The sequence below is a fragment of the Acanthochromis polyacanthus genome, chromosome 2 (assembly GCF_021347895.1).
Source record: "Acanthochromis polyacanthus isolate Apoly-LR-REF ecotype Palm Island chromosome 2, KAUST_Apoly_ChrSc, whole genome shotgun sequence".
NCBI classification, from domain to species: domain Eukaryota; kingdom Metazoa; phylum Chordata; class Actinopteri; family Pomacentridae; genus Acanthochromis; species Acanthochromis polyacanthus.
This window is the reverse complement of record NC_067114.1, coordinates 36,153,134-36,172,530: the sequence shown is the minus strand read 5'-3', so window position 1 is coordinate 36,172,530 and position 19,397 is coordinate 36,153,134. Positions and strand designations below refer to the sequence as shown.

The 19,397-nt window shown below is 39.9% G+C and overlaps 1 protein-coding gene across 3 annotated transcripts in view; it reads right to left on the bottom strand.

The window, feature by feature from the left end:
- cemip (cell migration inducing hyaluronidase 1) overlaps positions 1-19,397 on the bottom strand; it is a 167,080-nt gene that overhangs the window by 75,447 nt on the left and 72,236 nt on the right. For all 3 annotated transcript variants that reach the window (XM_051960360.1, XM_051960365.1, XM_051960368.1), the window contains exon 2: positions 6,858-7,043. In XM_051960360.1, the coding sequence (XP_051816320.1) occupies positions 6,858-6,912 (55 nt within the window). In that variant the 5' untranslated portion in view covers positions 6,913-7,043. The remainder of the gene's footprint in view (positions 1-6,857; positions 7,044-19,397) is intronic.

Genomic DNA, 19,397 nt, shown 5'->3' with positions numbered 1-19,397 from the left:
TTATTAAAATGATAAACCATGAGGAAAAAACCAGTGATCCAGTCTTAATGGTTTTAGTGACTTGTCATATTTTAGATTTATAAATGCAGATTGTTTAGATTTATCAATTCCAAGGTAGTTTTTCAGTTTGTAACAACTGTATTAGCCAAAGTTAATGAAGAGAGAACAGGCAATCAGTGGGATGTAGCCAAGAGTAGGCAACAACAGCAGGCTTTTTCACCTATTTCCACTCATTTTGGACCAAAACATTCCTAAACACAATATATTTCGACTACTACGGCAACTAATATTAGTCTTTATACTGACTGCAAGCAGTACAATCAAGACAAGTGCAGGAGAGTGATAAAAGAGCAAATAAATAGAATAAGTTGTTTACAGGAACACAAGAAATGAAATGAAATAAAATGTGGCCTTGAGTCACTTCATGCTTGCCTTTCCCTGGCCTTTCACTGCACCAACAGACAGCCTTGAAGAAAAACGCAGTACCAATAATGTGAATGAATGAAAGGAACTGATGGAAAACACTCTTCTTTTCAAATAAAGAAACTTTGTCCAACACGTTTCAGCTGTGTGAGCCTTTATCAGGCTTTATTGCCACCTTTACAGACTCTTTTGTCAGTGGAACATTGCTTTTTAGTTGACTAATATAAAAGGAAAAACATTTTGGCCATATTTTAAATTAGTGTGTCAGAGGAGAGAAAACTATAGTTTGTGTCAGTCCCTCAAAATCAAAGATATTGTGTTCTTTTTTGACTCACTATTTTGCACTGACATCCAACAATCAAAGAAAAATGGGCCAGGTGGATAGAATAGCGGGGTCTGCCATGTGCTGACAGTCAGATATCCCTATTGATATTCAGAATACACAAACTGTCATCTTTTTTTGATTGAAAGCAACAGGTTAGACCACATTGTTTTGAGGCTGTTGAAAAACATTTCGGGAAGCGATATCTGCAAAATCATGATGAAAAAAAAGCAACAATATGCTGGGGGGACGAACGTAGTGAAAAAATACACAAATATAGAGATTGATACGATTAGCAGTGTTACTACTATATTTCATTATGTATTGACCAGTTGTCTGGTGATCTGATTTCCTTTTTCCTACTCTAATTTTCTCAGCTTAACTCTCCAAACAGGGATAAAATAGCACACAAGGTTATTGGATTGTTGACTCAGTAGTAACAATGACTGATAATCCCATTTCGTTTGTCTCTGTTATTACCAGCGTAGCACTGAGAAAGTGTGTGTAACTGTCCTGTCTGGCCAATAGAGTTTCAATCTATTGCTCTCTAGTGTGTGTGGTGGTTAACTCATTTCTTTGCCATCAACGACACTGACTGGCCGGGGACCTGAATTGTCAAGTAAATTTCCCAGAGGGCTAACACAGACTGATAGGTGGTGACGTGCAATCAGCTGGTTTCTGCTGTCTGTGAGTAATGGCTGTTTGGCCCTGGAGAACTCAGCATCTGTAGAGGCTTTTGTCGGTAACCTTGCTGAGAGTCAAAGAAACTATTCCCTAATGTTCTTGATTACATGAATACAATTTACCAATTTTAATAAATAACATAGCAAGCTGGGTCTCCAGTTGAAAAACACTTTATACTGAGAGACATAGCGAAAGATGTGGGGAGAGATGGCAGCACCTGTCTCTGTATAAACATGGTCTAAGACATCCTCCTTGCATTTTCTCTGACTGTCCACTGACTCCTGGTCAGTGACCTTAGATTGCTTCCCGTGCATGCATTTTTTGGTCTGGTGTTCACGGACAGCTGATGTTGCCTGTTTAGACAACATCAGCTGAAGTTTGATGTTTGAGGTATGTAGCTCTCTCTCCCCGTCACTCAGACGCTGACACAAGTATTTCAGCCTATTGCTTCCAGCAGAGAAGCAACCAGCGCTTTGGAGGGACTCTGACCAGGAAAAAACAGAGTTCAGAACTATGCCATTTAGTTCTTGATGCTTTAGACAATGGTTGGAATCATTCTGCACTTTTTGCATTTACTATAAAATGAGCATGAAGGACCAGCTAGCTCTCCTCGACTTGATTCTCGGGCTGTCCTGGCTATTAAGGTTTACAAACGACTGTATGAGAGAGAGAGAGAGAGAGAGAGAGAGAGAGAGAGAGAGAGAGAGAGAGAGAGAGAGAGAGAGAGAGAGAGAGAGAGAGAGAGAATAAGCTATGAGCTTGGTTAATCTTCAGGGAATTTTTAGCAACAGTTGTCCCCACCCCTCTCATCCTTTGACTCTGCTGCCCCCTGCACCCATGGAGGACCCTGTGCGGCTGTGACGGACGTGCATCAACCCTAAAGGACACCAAGATGCACTTTGCATCAACTGTTACCAGTTGGATTGCTTCATTGTTTCCTGTCTGGTAAAACCGTCAGTTCACCAATAAAGAAGGTTGATGCTACAGGTACGGACCCGTACCCGTAGCATCTGTACTAGAGGTACGGACGTGTTAAGCTCACTGAAGAGCTGGCGATGGTTAACTACTATTTGCTGCACATTACAGGCAGTTTATATGAATGACTTTGACGGCGAACATTGTATAATTTAACTAAAAATACACCGTCTCCTCTCACACTTTACGTAGACAATGTAGTTTTTACGCTTTTAGACGCCGTGTCTAAATTGTTTGAAGTCCAGTTCCTATTAATTAGTTTACCGCGTTCAGTGGTGGAAGCGGCTGACGAACTCCATTGCAAATGTTCCCATTTAATTTCGGACGCTAATTTACAAGATAAAGTTAAGGATGTCGAATATGAAACAAACACTCGTGAATGGTGAGAAGCAGCTCTTTAATTCGGCATGAATTAAAAAAAAACACAAACTCGATTTACTGTGATATTGTGAGATTGTGGTTATGTAACTTAGCCATTCAACAGAGTCCGCTAACATTAAAGTGACTGTGACAGGGTCTGTGTTGACAGACGCAGAAAATACGTCAGGGTTTTGTTTAGGTTGTTAATATGTAATAGTCTGTCGCTACTTTTGAAGGTTAAAAAAATACTTATAGTTTGCTGGCTGTTAGTTCCGCCATTCATTCCGCAGATTCACCTCGAATCACGGAAGCGCCTTCATCAGCGTCGCCGGCTCATTAATAATTATGTCCGTCGGATTACCAGCCAATCACGAAGCGCGTTCATCAGCCGGCTCATTAATATTTATGTCCGTCTCATTAATATTTATGTTAAGGGAAAGTGCCGTATCCGTTGGCCACAGGCTACGGGTACGGGTCCGTATCTGTAGACACTACCAATAAGGTTGCGTAGACCACAGGCTACGGGTACGGGTCCGTATCTGTAGACACTACCAATAAAGAAGAGGGTCCTGATGAGCCCAACCCAGGTTTCCCTGGTTCTCCAGTGCTTCCTCGATCACCCTTTGATCGCTCTTTGTGAAAGTGGAGAAGTGCAAGCTCCATATTTGTACTGTTTCCTTTCTAGTATACATAGTGTCTAAGGGGGAGGTGAGGATGGACAATGAGAAGGTGAAAACGGCCATGGAATGGACCACTGCTGTGAACCACAAGCAAGTGTAAGACCGGCCTCCACTGCCTGGCCTCCCACAATACCATCTCCTGGATGGGCTGAATACACTGACAGCACCCTGCATTGGTCCTCCACTGACCCCTCCCTCTTCCAGTCCACATATGGTTACCAGCTACCCATGTTCTCTGTCCTGGAAAAGGAGGTTAAGGTTCCGTCTGCCTGAGCCCTCATTCAACAAGTAGACACACCTAGGCTTGTGTCTGACAGATCCTCCTCAGAAATGCCACTCATTATAATTGAGTGGGCAACTGCTGTCAGACTGTTATTTCTCAATACAGATGAGGGCTTTTTCTCAATATAGATATGTTAAAGGTTATCAATTCCTCGATTGTGAGGCCAAAACTCCCTAGATCCATGAAATCCACCCCACAGTCCATGGGTGCAGTCCAAATGTTAAGAATAATACAGTTTAGTTACATAGGAATGCAATTTTTATGCAACATAACTCCCCTGTGAAAACTTCTTACAGATACCTTGTCACCACAAAGGATGTTGACCTAACTGTTTTTGTTTGTTTGCTTGCTTTAACTATTTACCAAAAAATGGCATTTTCTTTTGGATTGTCCAAAATGGCATTGTTTCTGGAATGAAAAATTTATGTTAAACTTTTACTAGCCAGTCCCGGTGCTTCCAACTCTGAACCATTTTTCCACTGTAACTGTGATGAGAAACTGTAAAATGACAGTAAGTGGATGCTAAATTAAGTTTTGTCAAGTTATTTTACCCGAGGTTAAAAATAAACTTTTACTCTGCAGTTATGTAAAATGGACAAACTAGATATTTGCATTATCCAACCGTACAACAGAGTATTGTGCATATAGAGCAGATGTTACAAGTGCTATGTGTGGGTGCATTGACTGCAGATTTTTTGACTTACATTAACAAGTTAAGAAAAAAACTGTTCGGCCAAAGATTAGCACAGACAATACCGTACTGTTTCTGACTTCTGATTGGATGGGCAGCCTATAGCACACCTGAAAAGATGCAGAGTGTCGCTCTGAGCATGCTTTACGTGGGCAACAGCACAACAAGCTGCAGTTAACACTAACATATTATGACAATAAATGCTGCAATTGTACAAGATCATATAAACAGCTGTCTATTTCCATATCTAGCAGAAGGGCAAAACTAGCATTCATCTGTTGTGTTTTTGTCAGCCTCATGAATGTATGTTCAATATTTACTCTGCTTATAGTACATCTGTTTTAGTTTCCACTTGAGGAATCGTAGTCTGCTACAGCAAATGCTCCACATAGCTAATCCAACTTTGTCTCTCTATTGTGTAAGCTAGGTCTACTATAGCTTTTAAGCAACTGACAATTACACTGAAACACAGTGAGATTGAACCAAAAGAGCAAACTGGCAAAAAAAACAAAAAAACACTCTCTCCAAAAAAATAATTACATTTTGTGATTTCAGTTGAACATCTTAAAGAACCACATTGCTGTGATGTGTTACACTTTTTCATATAGCAAAAATATAGAATGCCTCAATTTTTGAATAGCATAAGATGATATAAAACCTTATTAGTAATGGATGAAATTCTTTAAACATCTTTCAAATCACTTTTTCAAATGTAAAAATAGGTTCTCTGCACTGCCTGTCTCTCCAGAAATATGCATATGCATGATGGCATGCAGATATCAACACTTGCAGCTGCTTCCTTGCATGACATATGAAGACAAGTGAGAGTGTGTCAAGTGTCCTTGTATGTGCATCCAGAACAAAAGTAGTAGCAATATAAAGTAGTAGTCACATGGTACAAAACAACTGTACAAAACATTCTGGAAATGCCCTATGTCTCTGGTGATTAGCTAGTGTCAGTTCTGTACGCATGTTCAAAGACAAGGTTACCTAATATGATTAAAGTATAGGTCAACTTACTGAAAAATTTCAATATTTACTCATTAATCAAAAAGCAGTTATACGTATTTACTGATTACTCATTAGCAAAGATAATACATTACAATACAATACAATACAATAACTTTATTGACTTAAGACTCAGTAGTCTTATTACTTACCTTAGCATTGCTAGGTGCCTGCAATCAGCCCTAAATCCCCAAAACCAACAACTGGCATCGTACATTTCACACACAGAGAAACACCAAACAAGAGACTGTGTTGCAACAGGCAGCTGTTCAGTTTGGAGGATTTTACCGATCATTCAGCAGCAGCCAGTTTAGCCTCTCCGACTGCACACAAGTCAGCTTTTTTCATTCTAAGTTGATCTAGGTCAGGGGCATCAAACATGCTACTCGCGGGCCAAAACTTGCCAGTCAGACGGTCCAATCGTCCCTTGGGACGACTTTGTAAAGTGTAAAAATTACAGACATTAACTGAAAATTGTCAATTTATAAAACTATAAATGGAAAATAATTTCTGGAGAATGACAAGTTGTTTTGATCAACAGTTAAGCACAATATTCTCAGTTCTTCTTATGTCATTTTGTGTCTATTTTTTTGTAATATTTTGTCTGTTTTTTCATCTTTTTTCTGTCTTTTATCATTTGTCTCATGTTTTTGTCATTTTGTATTCCCTTTTTGTCTCGCTTATGTTTTTGTCTTATTTTTATCATTTTGTGTTTCACTTTATTCATTGTTTTGAGCATTGCTTTTGTCATTTTGTGTTGTTGTCTCGTTTCTCCTGTTTATTTTTTGTTGTTTTGTTTCTCAATTTGGTCAATTTTTGTTTCATTTTTGTCCTTTGTCCATTTCTTGTCGCTTTGTAACTTTTCAGTTTTGTCTCTTTTTGTTTTGTTTCGTGTCGTTTGTCTCATTTTTTGTCATTTTGTTTCTCATTTTTGTCAGTTTGTGTCTCATTTTTGTAATATCTTGTCTTGTTTTTGTTGTTTTTTGTCTTTTTTTGTCTGACTTTTGTCTTTTTGATCACTGAGTAATATACTATATCATTATGTATCATCAAATTGGGATGAATGTGGCCCCTCAACTAAAATGAGTTTGACACCCCTGATCTAGGTGATTCCTGAATGTACACATACCCTGGCTAACAAGTCAGCTAAGAATATATATTTGTTAGCATTTAGCATTAACTCCCAGTAAGACAGAATTTTGTGGTCATTAATAACTAATGTTGAAAATTGTAATTCTAGATTATGTGACACTGATAAAAATAATTCTTACTGTGACATGTTATTAAGTACTGGATTACAGCACAAATGTAAACCATGTTCACTGGAATGACATTTCAGTTGAAGTAATACATATGTTTAATGTGCTAAATATAAGAAAGTACACATGATTTACTGATTTACAGTATTTGTATTTGAGAGTCTTAACTGACCTGCTTGGATGCTGGGGAGCAGCAGCACTGCTAGAAAGACATCACTTATCTTCATCTCTTTCAGCCTGCTGCAGACAAACTTCACACCCACGTCCTTCAAAGGCTGTGTCAGACCTCCCAGCGGGCTTCAGAAGGGATTTTAGTGTATGGAGTACCAGGTTCACAGAGGGAGGCCACCAAAGACACCTACAACATCAGAGTGAAATGCAAAAGATTCGGTAAGACGTGTACAAATACGCAATTCTAAAGGACCTCCTGCTGTTTGCACAGCAGGAGGTCTGTCACATTTCTGGACAGCTAGGATTCCTTTAGAACATCAATTTCAATAGTTGCTTTTGCCTTTGAAAGACATTATGATAGTAGATGTTTCTACTGTGTGTGCTGTAGGAAGACATACATACAACTGTTCCAACATCCTTGCATAGACTGAAGACATACAGCAATGTTTTTTTAAAGGAAAAACAAAACCCAAATCATTTTTTATTAAATATTTTTTCTTCAGGTATCTATACAGTTGACAGTGCAGATATCTTGAGCTGCACGACCCACTGATTTTTCATGAACAATGCAGCTGAACTAGCCTATCCGTGCTAAACAACCCACGGCAACGAATTTAATTCTCTGCCAGGGTGGGTCTAGTTACCCTCCATAAGGCTCGAGGCTGGATTCTCCTAAAACTGGCCGGACCAATCACCATGAAGTGTAGAGTCAGAAGGCGGGCGTAACGAAGTGACGACAGAGGCGCGACGATTCTGACAGAAACAACCGGCGCACAATAAACAGTTATCTTTCGACTCGGCTTTGGCCACAGCCCTTAAAGATTTGAAGCTAAAATTCAACTTGAAAGATAAACAAAGGACGGCACTGAAGTGTTTCATTGAGAAGAAAGACGTATCGGGACTTATGCCGATGGGATATGGCAAATCCTTAATATACCAGTTGGCTCCGCTGGTTGGGAAGCTAACGGGACTTAGCCACAATCCGCCGGTGCTCTAGGAACTACGTCAGCCTATTCGTTGCGTTGATTGGTTGTATACCTACCTAATTGCTGCAGAGGGATTTGATAGACAACCTTTTAGCCCGCCTCCCTCCCTGTCGAGCTTCCCTAGACCCTTGTGCCATCAGAAACATGGGTTTAGCGTGGCTAGGCTACAGCTGAACACTACTTTGATTTTACCCCAACTACAGTGGTAGGGGTAATTCTGTGTAAAGAATATTGTTAATGGCTAACTATGAAGTTAGCTAGTAATGCTGCATGACATTTTTTCTTTATTTGACATGTAATCATACCTTTTTCTCAGATTTGTGATCACAATTCTAGCAATGAACAGCATTGTTTCATATTGTGCCATGTGCCAAATTTCAAATGTTGGGCTGTTTTTATCCACATCACAAAAAGTCTCACTAGAAACAGCAGTAGTACAATGTTTACTTTTGATAAACACTTAATACTTAACTGGTCTTGACAAAGCCTTTAGTCAAGCAAGCAAAGTCTATGATAAGATCAAAGGTATTTCTCAGACTCCTCAAACCAGTACTAGAAGTTGCACGCAAGACATATTCTGTGCAAATTTTCATGTAAAGACACACACACACACACACACTGACACAGAAACAGACACACACAGTTGACTGGAGAAGGACCTATGATCTTCAGAATGTTTGGACAGATAAACATGAAGTTGCACATCTATTGCACAGTCATGACATTCTCCAGTGTCAAAAATGTGACAGCAACATTGTTTCTATCCTTGGAGAGTCTAGTCTGAGTCACCAGTGTGGAAAGTCTCACGGCAAAGCGGCCAAGCTGGCGACAAAGACTGGAGGTTATTCCTGACAATAGCTACTGTATGTACATCAACAATAAATAAACAAATCTCCATAAAAGCTGTGACATCTTGCATTTTTTATTGCTGATTAATGTTGTCAAAAATATTTACTGCAGATTAATTAACAGAGAAGATGTAATGGCTTGTGAAGATACTTCTATATTGCATGACCGCCAGAAAATGGTCTGAGTTACTGTGGACTGCGCAGCATCCTGATGCTGGCTTTGATTGGGTTTAGTTCTACAATTTCATTTAGCAGACGCTTTGATTCATCTGAGAGTAGATACACCACAAGCAAGGATCTAGTCAGGAGAAAACAACCTGGATAACAGCCATAAAACAAGTTCAATTGTGATAATAGGACATAATCTGATTTTTTTTTTCAGTCTGTCAAGTGCAAAAATGTTGACTGAAGAGCTGGGTTTTAGTCTTTTCTGAAACAAAGAGACAATCGACAGATTTAACAGAGTTTGGTAACTCGTTCCACCATTGAGGAAACACAGAGGAGAAGAGTCTAGCTATCAACCGACCCTGCTGTGGTGGTTGGATCAGGCGTCTTTTGTTGGAGGGAGGGAGTGGAGACCTGGATGAGAGAGTTCAGCTAGGAGGGATCTGTTTTCATGGTTGTTTTAAATGCAAGTGTCAAGAGTTTGGAAGTTTTTGCGAGCAGCAATTGGAAGCCAGTGAAGTGCTCTGAACAGCAGGATTTCATTTCAATTCAATTTTATTTATACAGCGTCAATTACAAATCAAATTGTTTCCAGACATTTACAGAACCCATATGCCTGAACAGGTGTTGGTCATCATAGTTAATGATAAGATTAATACTACAGTGAATCACTTGTAATACACAGTGGTGGGATGATGTCCTGTTTTTAGCTGGTTGAAAACCAGATGTGCTACTGCATTCTGGACCATCTGCAAAGGTTTGGCCGTGCATGCAGAGAGGCCTGCAGGAGTTGAAAGAGCTGAAGTCGATGTGTGATATAGCCTGGACCAAGAGTTGTGTTGCATGTTCAGACAGAAAGGGTCTGATCTTTCTGATGTTGTACAAAGTGAATCACCACAAAGACTGTTAACATAAAGGAACCCTATAATAATTAACCATAATTCATTTTGTAATTTGCTTGCTGTTTGATTATGGGTGACAGAGTTAGAGTGAGTTTCTCTGTACAGTCAGCTGTAGTACAATGGCACTAACTTATTGAGCCTGTCACAGTTCAATATTTCAGCTTGTTTGCTAGACATTAACTTGCTAATGCTGCTTGTCTGTCTCTGCTTCTTGCCAAAACACTTTATCTCTTTCAAGACACTTCTGTGTATGAATTCAAGAGTGTGCATACAATCGTGAGCAAAAGCCAACATGTGCTTGTAAAGACCATGTCCAGTATGCTCCAGCCCTGACTCTTAAAAATGATCCTGTACAACTAAATTTGCAATCTCAGCTACCTTTATAGGGTTATATATTTTCTGCCAGATTACCAAATAATGCAATACAATCAATAGATCTTTGTATTTATTGGATTACTTCCCAACTGTTCTTTGCTCATTTTCAATTAACCAATCAAATATTAGTTAGGGTGGTTAACCCAGAAAATGGAGAACAGCTACAGGTTTTATAAAAGGGTGTATTTGAACCCAAATCATGACATTTTCTGAAACTTTTTCAATTCCAGTCAATTCAAAAAACTTTATTTGTCCTCTGGGGGTAACTGCAGAAGCATAAAGCAGTTGGATCAACAAATAAATAATTTAAGGTGCAGGTGGATTGACTATGAAAAAGTTTAGTACCATGTCCATGATGTATAGAATATGCTTTGTCTCAGGGAGACCACAAGCACGGGTGAGCAAGGCGGGTCCGGTGCGGGGCGCGTGGGGGCAGGGATGGTTGTGTGTTTATTTCTTTTGCTATTTAAAAAATGTAATGAAATACACCCAATGCAGGTGGGGAGCATGGTCATCAGCAGCCCATGCAACAGAAACATAGTGCAGAGTCAGCTGGAAAAATGACAACAAATTTCACATATGCCATTTGTGTTGTACCATCAAACATCATACAATTTGTCAGATCCACAGTTTTTACAGAAACAGTCGTGAGTAGATTTGCTGAGCGGATTGTAAGATGAAGCGAACTGTCCAAAATCACAAGTGATTTTCCACAATGGTGGACACGCTTATGTGGACTAATTTGAACTTTCACCAAAGTGATTTTTAGACTGCATGAAAATAAAACAAATAAACAAATGCCATCCAATGTCCACGTCCAGTATAAAGTAACAACAAAAACCTGCCTCTGTGAATAACCATAAAAATTTCCATTTTTTTGATGAAAACAGATTTTTTTGTCACATAAAAAAACACTAAAATACATTTATAAAACGTATTGTAATTTCACAAACATTTCCTAAACTAAGAGATAAAACTTAATTTTAGTTTCATAATGTAAATACATTTCTAAAATTTGATAAAATTAGTGACAATTGCCAAGCGAAAGAATTATTGGGTCTGTGTATTTATATAGATTTGTTTGGTAAATAGATTTAACTTGTGTGATTACAAACATTATCACAAAAATATTAATAAGCTTTTGTTTTCAACACCTAACAATATCAATAAGCTGTTAAATTATAGTTTTTGTCATTAAAACAGTGATAATCACAGTAGCACCGGCACTACTGTTAACAAACAAGTCACTCCATCATGTAGATTAGATATGAGGATGATTTTTGTCGTAACTTTACATGATATTTACTGTGGAAGACTACAGCTCATTTTCTGTGTACAGTATTGTAGCATAAAGCGGAGACAGTTGGCCTACAGACACTTCTACGTTAGCATGCACAAAGAACCATAGGAATGGAATGTATATTGATGTGATTGGTATTTCAGTTCCGTTGGGTTTGAATTTTAATTGTTGTGAATGGGTGGGGTGGTTTATAGTGCTTGTGCATTGTGGGGCTTTAGCTAGCAATAGGCCACCATGACAGAGATATCAGTAGGGGTTTATAGCTTCAGTGTTCATGTACATATTTTGAGTTGATGCCCAACTGGACAGCATTCGAGCAGCCGCGTAGCACACAGGATATGAGAAATGTATGGTCAAATCTGGAATATACATTTCTTAAGAGTTTCTCACACATGGCTTGACAATTTCTCCAAGGCAAAATCATTCACACAAAAGTTGCCTTTTTAACATTAAAGATAAGCTAAATCTACAAAACGTTTATTAAATGTTGCATATAAAAACAGATAATACCCTTGCTATGATCTAAAAGTTAAAGTAGATTCTTGCAATTTGAAGTCAAACTACTAGTTTTACAACATTTAATAAAAAATAATAATAACATGACATGATAAAATCCAACAAATGTCACTGTTTTTGCGGAATTACACAGCATCCCAGCTGCTGGAATATTACTTTCTCTGCATCCGTAAATTTGCACTGAGACTAGTGCTGCATCAGTGAACCCTCTCTGAAGATCTTGGCGGGGGAAGCAAGATCACATCCATAGAGATGTGCTGCCAGAAGCAGGTCTAGAAAACAGACAAACCCAGGGGACTGTGAAGTGGCTGCTCATTCTGAATGGATTACCTGGAAGCAGTGGGCAATAGGGGGGCAGGATTATACAAAGTCTGTGATAGACGGACAGCTTTTAGTTTACATCTCCAAGTTTTGAACAAGCACAGAACTCAATAAAAAGATATTTCAGTATATAGGCCTTTTAAGACCCATTACTTCAAGTACAATATACAAAGCTTTGGCCTGTAAATTGTGACGTTTGGAGACGTTTAATATAGAAGTAATTCCTGATGAAGCTGTGTTGCCCATTTCTATGGCTCAATGTGTAAAAACTACATGAATAAGAGAGATAAGTGGCTATTTTAACTAACTGCAAAGGGAACTATTGTACATCTGAGACTGCCGTATTCATCCCCACTCACCAGTATGTTGTGCAAGGCTTTCTCTAACTGCAGTTATACTGTCCTCTATCAAAACTCAAAAGTTACTCCCAATGATGGAATACTTCATGCACTCTTGTAGGATGACCTCAAGTCATCTTTACAAAAATAAAAATAAACAAAGTACACAGATGAGAAGTTATTTCACATGGAGGATTAAAAAAAAAATGGGAACCTCGGAAAAAGGCAATCGGGTCTTCCTGAATACATCCTGACAGTCATGAAACTGCCAGGAGAGGAGGAAAACTTTGCTACAAAGAGTGGAACCTCTTGATGCCAGATTTGGAAAATCTGTACACAGAGCTTTCAGCTGTGTAAATGCAACTGAACTTTCAGCTCTGATTAACACTGGTGTTCTGAAGACTGCATGTAACTTTCCCAAAACCAAATGGAAGAAAATAGTGAGGCTGGCTAGACCAAATGCTTAGCTCTCCATATGGTCTGAAAAAAGCAATGAGAACACATAAAAACTGTTGTAAGGACTGGAATATGTTTGACTAGACAGCAATAAATACTAACAACTGGTTATGGATCTTCCTAACCCTAACCCTTGACCCACTAGATTCTGATATAATAATGTAAGACGAGAAAAAGTCATTGTTGTGCTCAATATGGCAGGGGAGACAAGCAGTCAGCAAGGTGATTACCAGGATATAGATTTTGATACAGGTAGCCATAATGGCTATTCAAGAAAGCAATTTTGTTTATTTTTTCTTTAGCTGTACCCAGCAGAAATCACTTCCATCTGTCCTCTGAGTACCTGGTGGTACCTTGTGAAAACTGCAGGAGTTGGCAAGATAGAATAGAAGTCTGTATGGGCTACTTGTTGTAAAACTGATAAATGGATGCCTTCTCCATTAACACTCTTGTTTGTCAAAAACCTGCTCAAACCTCCTCATTACCCTAAATTACCCTTCCAGCATTCATTCTCAATCTTTATGTCACATCTACTGTTGAGCATTTACAAAAATGTGTTTCCAGAACAAGACACTGAACTCCAGAAATGTCTATTAGCACTACATGATAAGTTAGTCTGTAGGATAAAGACATGTCATAAAAGAGGCAACAACATAGGACACGTAATGAAGCATTTTCTGATAGACTCTGAGCAGCTCTATTTCAGTCTGGATTTTAAGGTGTTTTTGTTGATGTTGCTGTTGTTTTATACATATGTGTGTGTGTGTGTGTGTGTGTGTGTGTGTGTGTTTTCTCCGCCAAATGTTTCAGAACTCAATGGACGGTGCTTCACGGTGCAGACAGACAATGGCCTGAAGCGTACTGCCAAAGAGATTTTTTTAAGGCAAAGAAGTGGAATGTTCTGCAATGGCCAAGTCAGTCACCTGACCTCAGTTCAATTCAGCATGCATTTCACTTGCTGAAGACAAAACAGAAAGGTAAATGGAAGAAGAACAAGCAGGAACCGACAGCAGCAGTCGAGGTAACCAAATACTAAAAGTGACAATTTGATTTATGAGTGTGTTCATTTGTCCAATTGCTTCTGCTTCCTTAAAAAGGTGGAGGACACATCTAAAATGTGTTGTAATTCCTACACTGTTCACCTGATTGGGATGTGAATACTCTCAAATTAAAGCTCAAAGTCTGCACTTAAAGCATATCTTGATTATATATATATGCATAAGCTAATTATTTTACACTCTAAACCAGAAACAGAAAGAAAGACTGTGAAAACATACTATTGTGTTTTTTTTTCTTTTTTCAGATGTATTGATGTCCCAGTTAAGTGACCATGGAGAGTCAGACATAGCAAAACAGAGCTTTTGTTGTCTGTCGCCAAGTCTGTCAAAGCACACCATCAATTATAGCACATTCTCCAAAAATGATTGCTGACAAAATACAGCTTTGTTCTTTTCCAGCAGCCAAAAAAGGAGGTGGCTGTTCATTCTTTTAGTCCACTTTTGTTTTTTTTTTCCAATACAGACGAGATTTCAAATGTATATAATTTAATGTGGATACTACCACAATTTGTCAAGCAATAGCAATGGTTTGCAGGCTTTATTGATGATATTGCCTTATCTGTAATAAACAAAATCTCCCTATACGTCTTCCACATTCTGTTCACAGCAGGAGACCACAGGATAGATGGAGAAACCACAGATGGAAAGACTACAAAGACACATTTATCTCAAAATATGCTCATATTCCAAAACTGTGTGTTTCCTCATTACAGTTATAGTCTAGATAAAGATAGGATCACAACATCCATTCTAAGGTTAGGTTTATGTTAGAGGAAACATCCAGAGTTGAAGCCATACATTGGTTTCTGAGAAAAATTGCCAAATTCCTTTTGGGAGACACACTTTCTGCCACACATACAGTGGCAGAGTCTCACACACACACACAAGTACATTTGTGAGTGAGTAAGTAAGTGAGGGTGGAGGGCACTTTCAAAGATGTTTTTATGACTTCCACAGTAACAAAAACTTGCAATTAATCTCTCGCAGAAACACGCATTAAGTCCATGAATAGTTTGTAATAATATACCTCTGGGAAGTACAAAGTATTGGGTGGAACTCTGGAGCTGCATTAGTAACAGCTCTCTTTGAGGTCTACTTAAACACTAGCCAGATGGAGGTGAAGAAAATCTGCTGACTTCACACACACACACTTACTTTTTCCATGTATATTTTTGTCTGAATAAATGTTTTGATCTCCGTCTGGTTTACAGGAAGCCAATCCCATTACATTCTTAGGAATTCCAAGATTTGATAAGCCTTTACTGCATTCCATTTACCTTGCGAAAGTCCCATATCCCAGCTGACTGGATGTAGTTATCATTGCCATGTTGTTTCAGTAGTCCATGCCTTTCACTTACCAAGGAGTTTCCAGTGGAGCCTGTATTAGGGTTCACCCACTGATCCTAACCACGCTGTACACCCCCCAAAAAATTACTTGGGGTCAAAAATGGAGAGACAAGGACATGACCCCTCACCAGATTCCAACCTGTTAGCACTGCCAACTGTGTTCCTTTGAACAGCTGCATAAGCTTCACTGCTGCGGGAGTTCAGTTCTGGTTTCTCAAGAAGAAGACAAAGGCTCACATTTTTTAACAGGGTGCAAAACAGGGCTTAACAGATGAACTGCTTCTCATAGATAAACATGTTTCAGCAAAACTGTTTCAGTAGAGTGCAAAAATATATGACCTCCCAATGGCACTGACAAATATATTTTCACACAATAAAATGTCTCATTCAGAACATATATAACAATTCTAAGGTGAAAAAATATTTTTTCTGTTTAAATTGTTTTTATATTAGATTAAAAATTCTCAAAAATCAACAGAGGCACATGTGGTAGCATTAACAGTTAACAAACAAACTAACTTTCAGGTTAAAAGCCACATAGGTTACCACACTGTGACACATTTAAAGCTGAACTTTACACTGTGTTTTTTGTTGTTGTTTGTCTTTTTTGTTGTTTTTGCTATTAGACTGCAAGCAATAGACTGAACAAACTTGCAGCTAGGAAGCTAGAGATACCGTTTACTATGTTCTTAATGTTAATATGTAATAAAACAAAAATTCTGGTATTTGAAGCACTTTTGAAATGTTGTAACAACATGAAGTTGTGTATTATATAGGTAGTGGGGGTTTAACTTATCTAGCACTGATCACCCAGTCCTTGACCGTGTGGTGTCCTTACCATCTGGATGCCCGAACTGTTATGAGTCTCAGGATGCTTTCAGTTCAGGTCATGTACAGTGCACACCCTCGCTGCACCTGTAATCTCAGGTGTGTATCTGGGGTGTGGGGGCCAGCAACTCTTCCACCCTAACTACTAGTCTCGCTACAAGCAAGTCAAAGAGGCCTCGAATGGACGGATTACAACGGGAACGACATATGCCTGGCCAACGACTACGTGATTTGGATATGAGCATACTGGAAGTGAATATCAGAGGTTTACGCTCCAACATCGGCGAGTTCTCAAATCTTTGCCATGAACTTCGACCCTCAATCGTTGTTGTTGTGGAAACCCTTTTGGATGCCACTGTTCAAGATAGAGCTGACTGTATCGACATCCCAGGGTACTCCCTCTGCTGTCGTAAAGACAGGCCTAGCAAAAAACCAGGAGGTCAGAGCAGAGGAGGTATTGCAGTCTATTGCCTTGGAGGTGTTGCCATATTCCATGACTGCACTATCGACCCAGAGAACTTGGAGCTGATTTGGTTTTCTGACCCTACATTCACAGAAAGTGCTAGTAGCTGCAGTCTACAGACCACCTAGTGCCAACTATGATGTCATCAGCTACCTTGACACCACCACGATGTCAATGCTCTCTGCCTTCAACACACACTCAGTAATCCTTATTGATGACTTCAACGTCCATCATAAGGAATGGCATGGTAGTCGCGTAACCGACTCCGCAGGACGTGCAACCCTTGAGATGTGCAACACGCTTGGTCTGGCCCAGCTTGTTAAAGAACTAACCAGAAAAGGTCAGATACTCGACTTGGCAATGACAGAGCTTAATGCCACCTGCAAGACTTTCCCAAGGCTTGGAACATCAGATCACAACCCTGTCCTTCTGAAGCTGAATGTGCCATTAGACAAACCTTACCAATGTAAAGTGTGGCAGTATGACAAGGTCAACTTCTGGGAGATGAGAGGCTTTCTTGCTTCTGTAGACTGGTCCTCGGCCCTTCATATAGAAGATCTAGAAGAGGCATGCAATAATGTCACAACCATCATCTCTGATGCTATGGAAATATACATACCAGGGAAACTTGTGACCAGAAAGACCGGTGATAAGGTATGGTTTGATGACAGTTGCAGACAAGCGGTAAGGAAGAAGTGCCGCTTGTTCAGAAAACTTAAAAGGAACAACACTAAGGGCAACAAGGCCAAATTCTCAGAAGCCAGAAGAAACTACAATCTTGCTGAAAAGAAAGCCAGAAGAAAGTATAACAACAAATTGAGGAAGGAACTCTCAGACGGTAGTTTCAGCAGCAAGAAGTGGTGGAACACGGTCAACACCTTGTCTGGTAAACCCACTAGAACTGACATTCCAGTCTTGAAAGACCAACATCATGTCTACACCACAGCAAAAGAAAAGGCTCAGACGTTCTGCCAGACTTTTGCTGCCAAGTGTCAGCTTGACAGTGCAGATGACCCTGCTCCGGACTCTCAGCTTTCAACACCTTGCAAGATAGAGAGGGTTACCTTTAAAGCCAAAGTTATAAGGAGGCTCTTAAGGAATCTGCAACCGGACAAAGCAACTGGCCCTGACAACATCCCAGCCAGAGTCCTGAAAGAGTGTAGCGCAGAACTGACAAGACCACTCTCCTTGCTGTTTCAGCTTTGCTTCAATCAGGGAGTCTTTCCAAGCCAATGGAAGACAGTCAGTGTCATGCCCATCCACAAGAGAGACTCAAAATCGAATCCATGCATGTACCGGCCAATCTCACTGCTCAGCATCATCAGCAAAGCTATGGACGCAGCTGTTAATTCACAGCTTCAGATGTACCTCCTGGGAAATGGCCTCCTCTCAGACGGACAGTTTGGATTCAGACCACATCATAGTACGGCTGATATTTTAACCATCCTCACCCAGCAGTGGTCTAACTCTTTGGATAGAGGAAATGAAGTGTGCTTGATTTCCCTAGACATCAAAGGTGCTTTCGACAAGGTCTGGCACAATGGCCTTTGCTCGAAACTTATTGGAAAAGGAGTGTGTGGAGAGCTACTAACCTGGATAAGGAGCTATTTGACAGACTGATCCATCAAAGTTGTCATATCTGGCCAGTCATCTGGAACTTTACCAATCAATGCATCAGTTCCCCAGGGATCAATCTTGGGCCCTCTCCTATTCTCTGTCTTCATAGATGATTTGAGTGACGCGTTTGAAAATCAGCTCTATCTTTACGCTGATGATTCGACTTTATTCTTTGAGATCAAATCCACTGATGACCTTAAGGCCATTACAGCTAGCCTATACAGAGACCTGGAGAGGATGAGAACCTGGGCAGACAGATGGAAGGTAACATTTGAACCATCAAAGTGCAAGACTATGACAATTTCCAGGAAAAGAGCTCCCACCAGGCTTGAACTCAAGTTTGGAAGTACATCGCTGGCTGAGATGAACGAGCTGGAGATTTTGGGAGTCACAATAGACAGCAAATTGACCTGGGCAAAACATATCTCCAACATTGCATCAAGAGCTGGGCAGAAGCTGGGAGCCCTAAGGAGAGTAGCAAACAAGCTGGATAGAAGAGGTAGAGCAACTGTTTACAAGGCCCAAGTGAGAAGTGTAATGGAATATGCATCACTGTCATGGATGAGTGCTAGCCCGACAACACTTGGTTTGCTGGACACTATCCAGAAGAAGGCACTTCGTATTATTGGTGTAGACAGGGACATAGCTAGAATAGAACTTAACATCACAGCCCTCCACCAGAGACGTCAGGTGGCAGCAGCTACAGTCCTCTATAAAATGCACACCAGTATATGCCCAACAGACCTTCGTGCTCTGCTTCCTCAGCCTTATGTTGTTAGGAGAGCCACCCGTTTCAGCCTATCAATGCCATGCTACGCTCTTGCAGTACCAGTGTCCAGAACAGTTTCCACAGGACAGACTTTTATCCACACTGCAGTTCATGTTTGGAACAGCTTGCCAGATTGTGTAGTTGGTGACATCGCAGAAGATGGTGTTGTACCCTTCAGGAGCAGGGTGCACGAGTATTTGCTGTCATGTGTTTAAGGCTTCTGCCCTTACACTCCAGTCTCCTTGTTGCTGT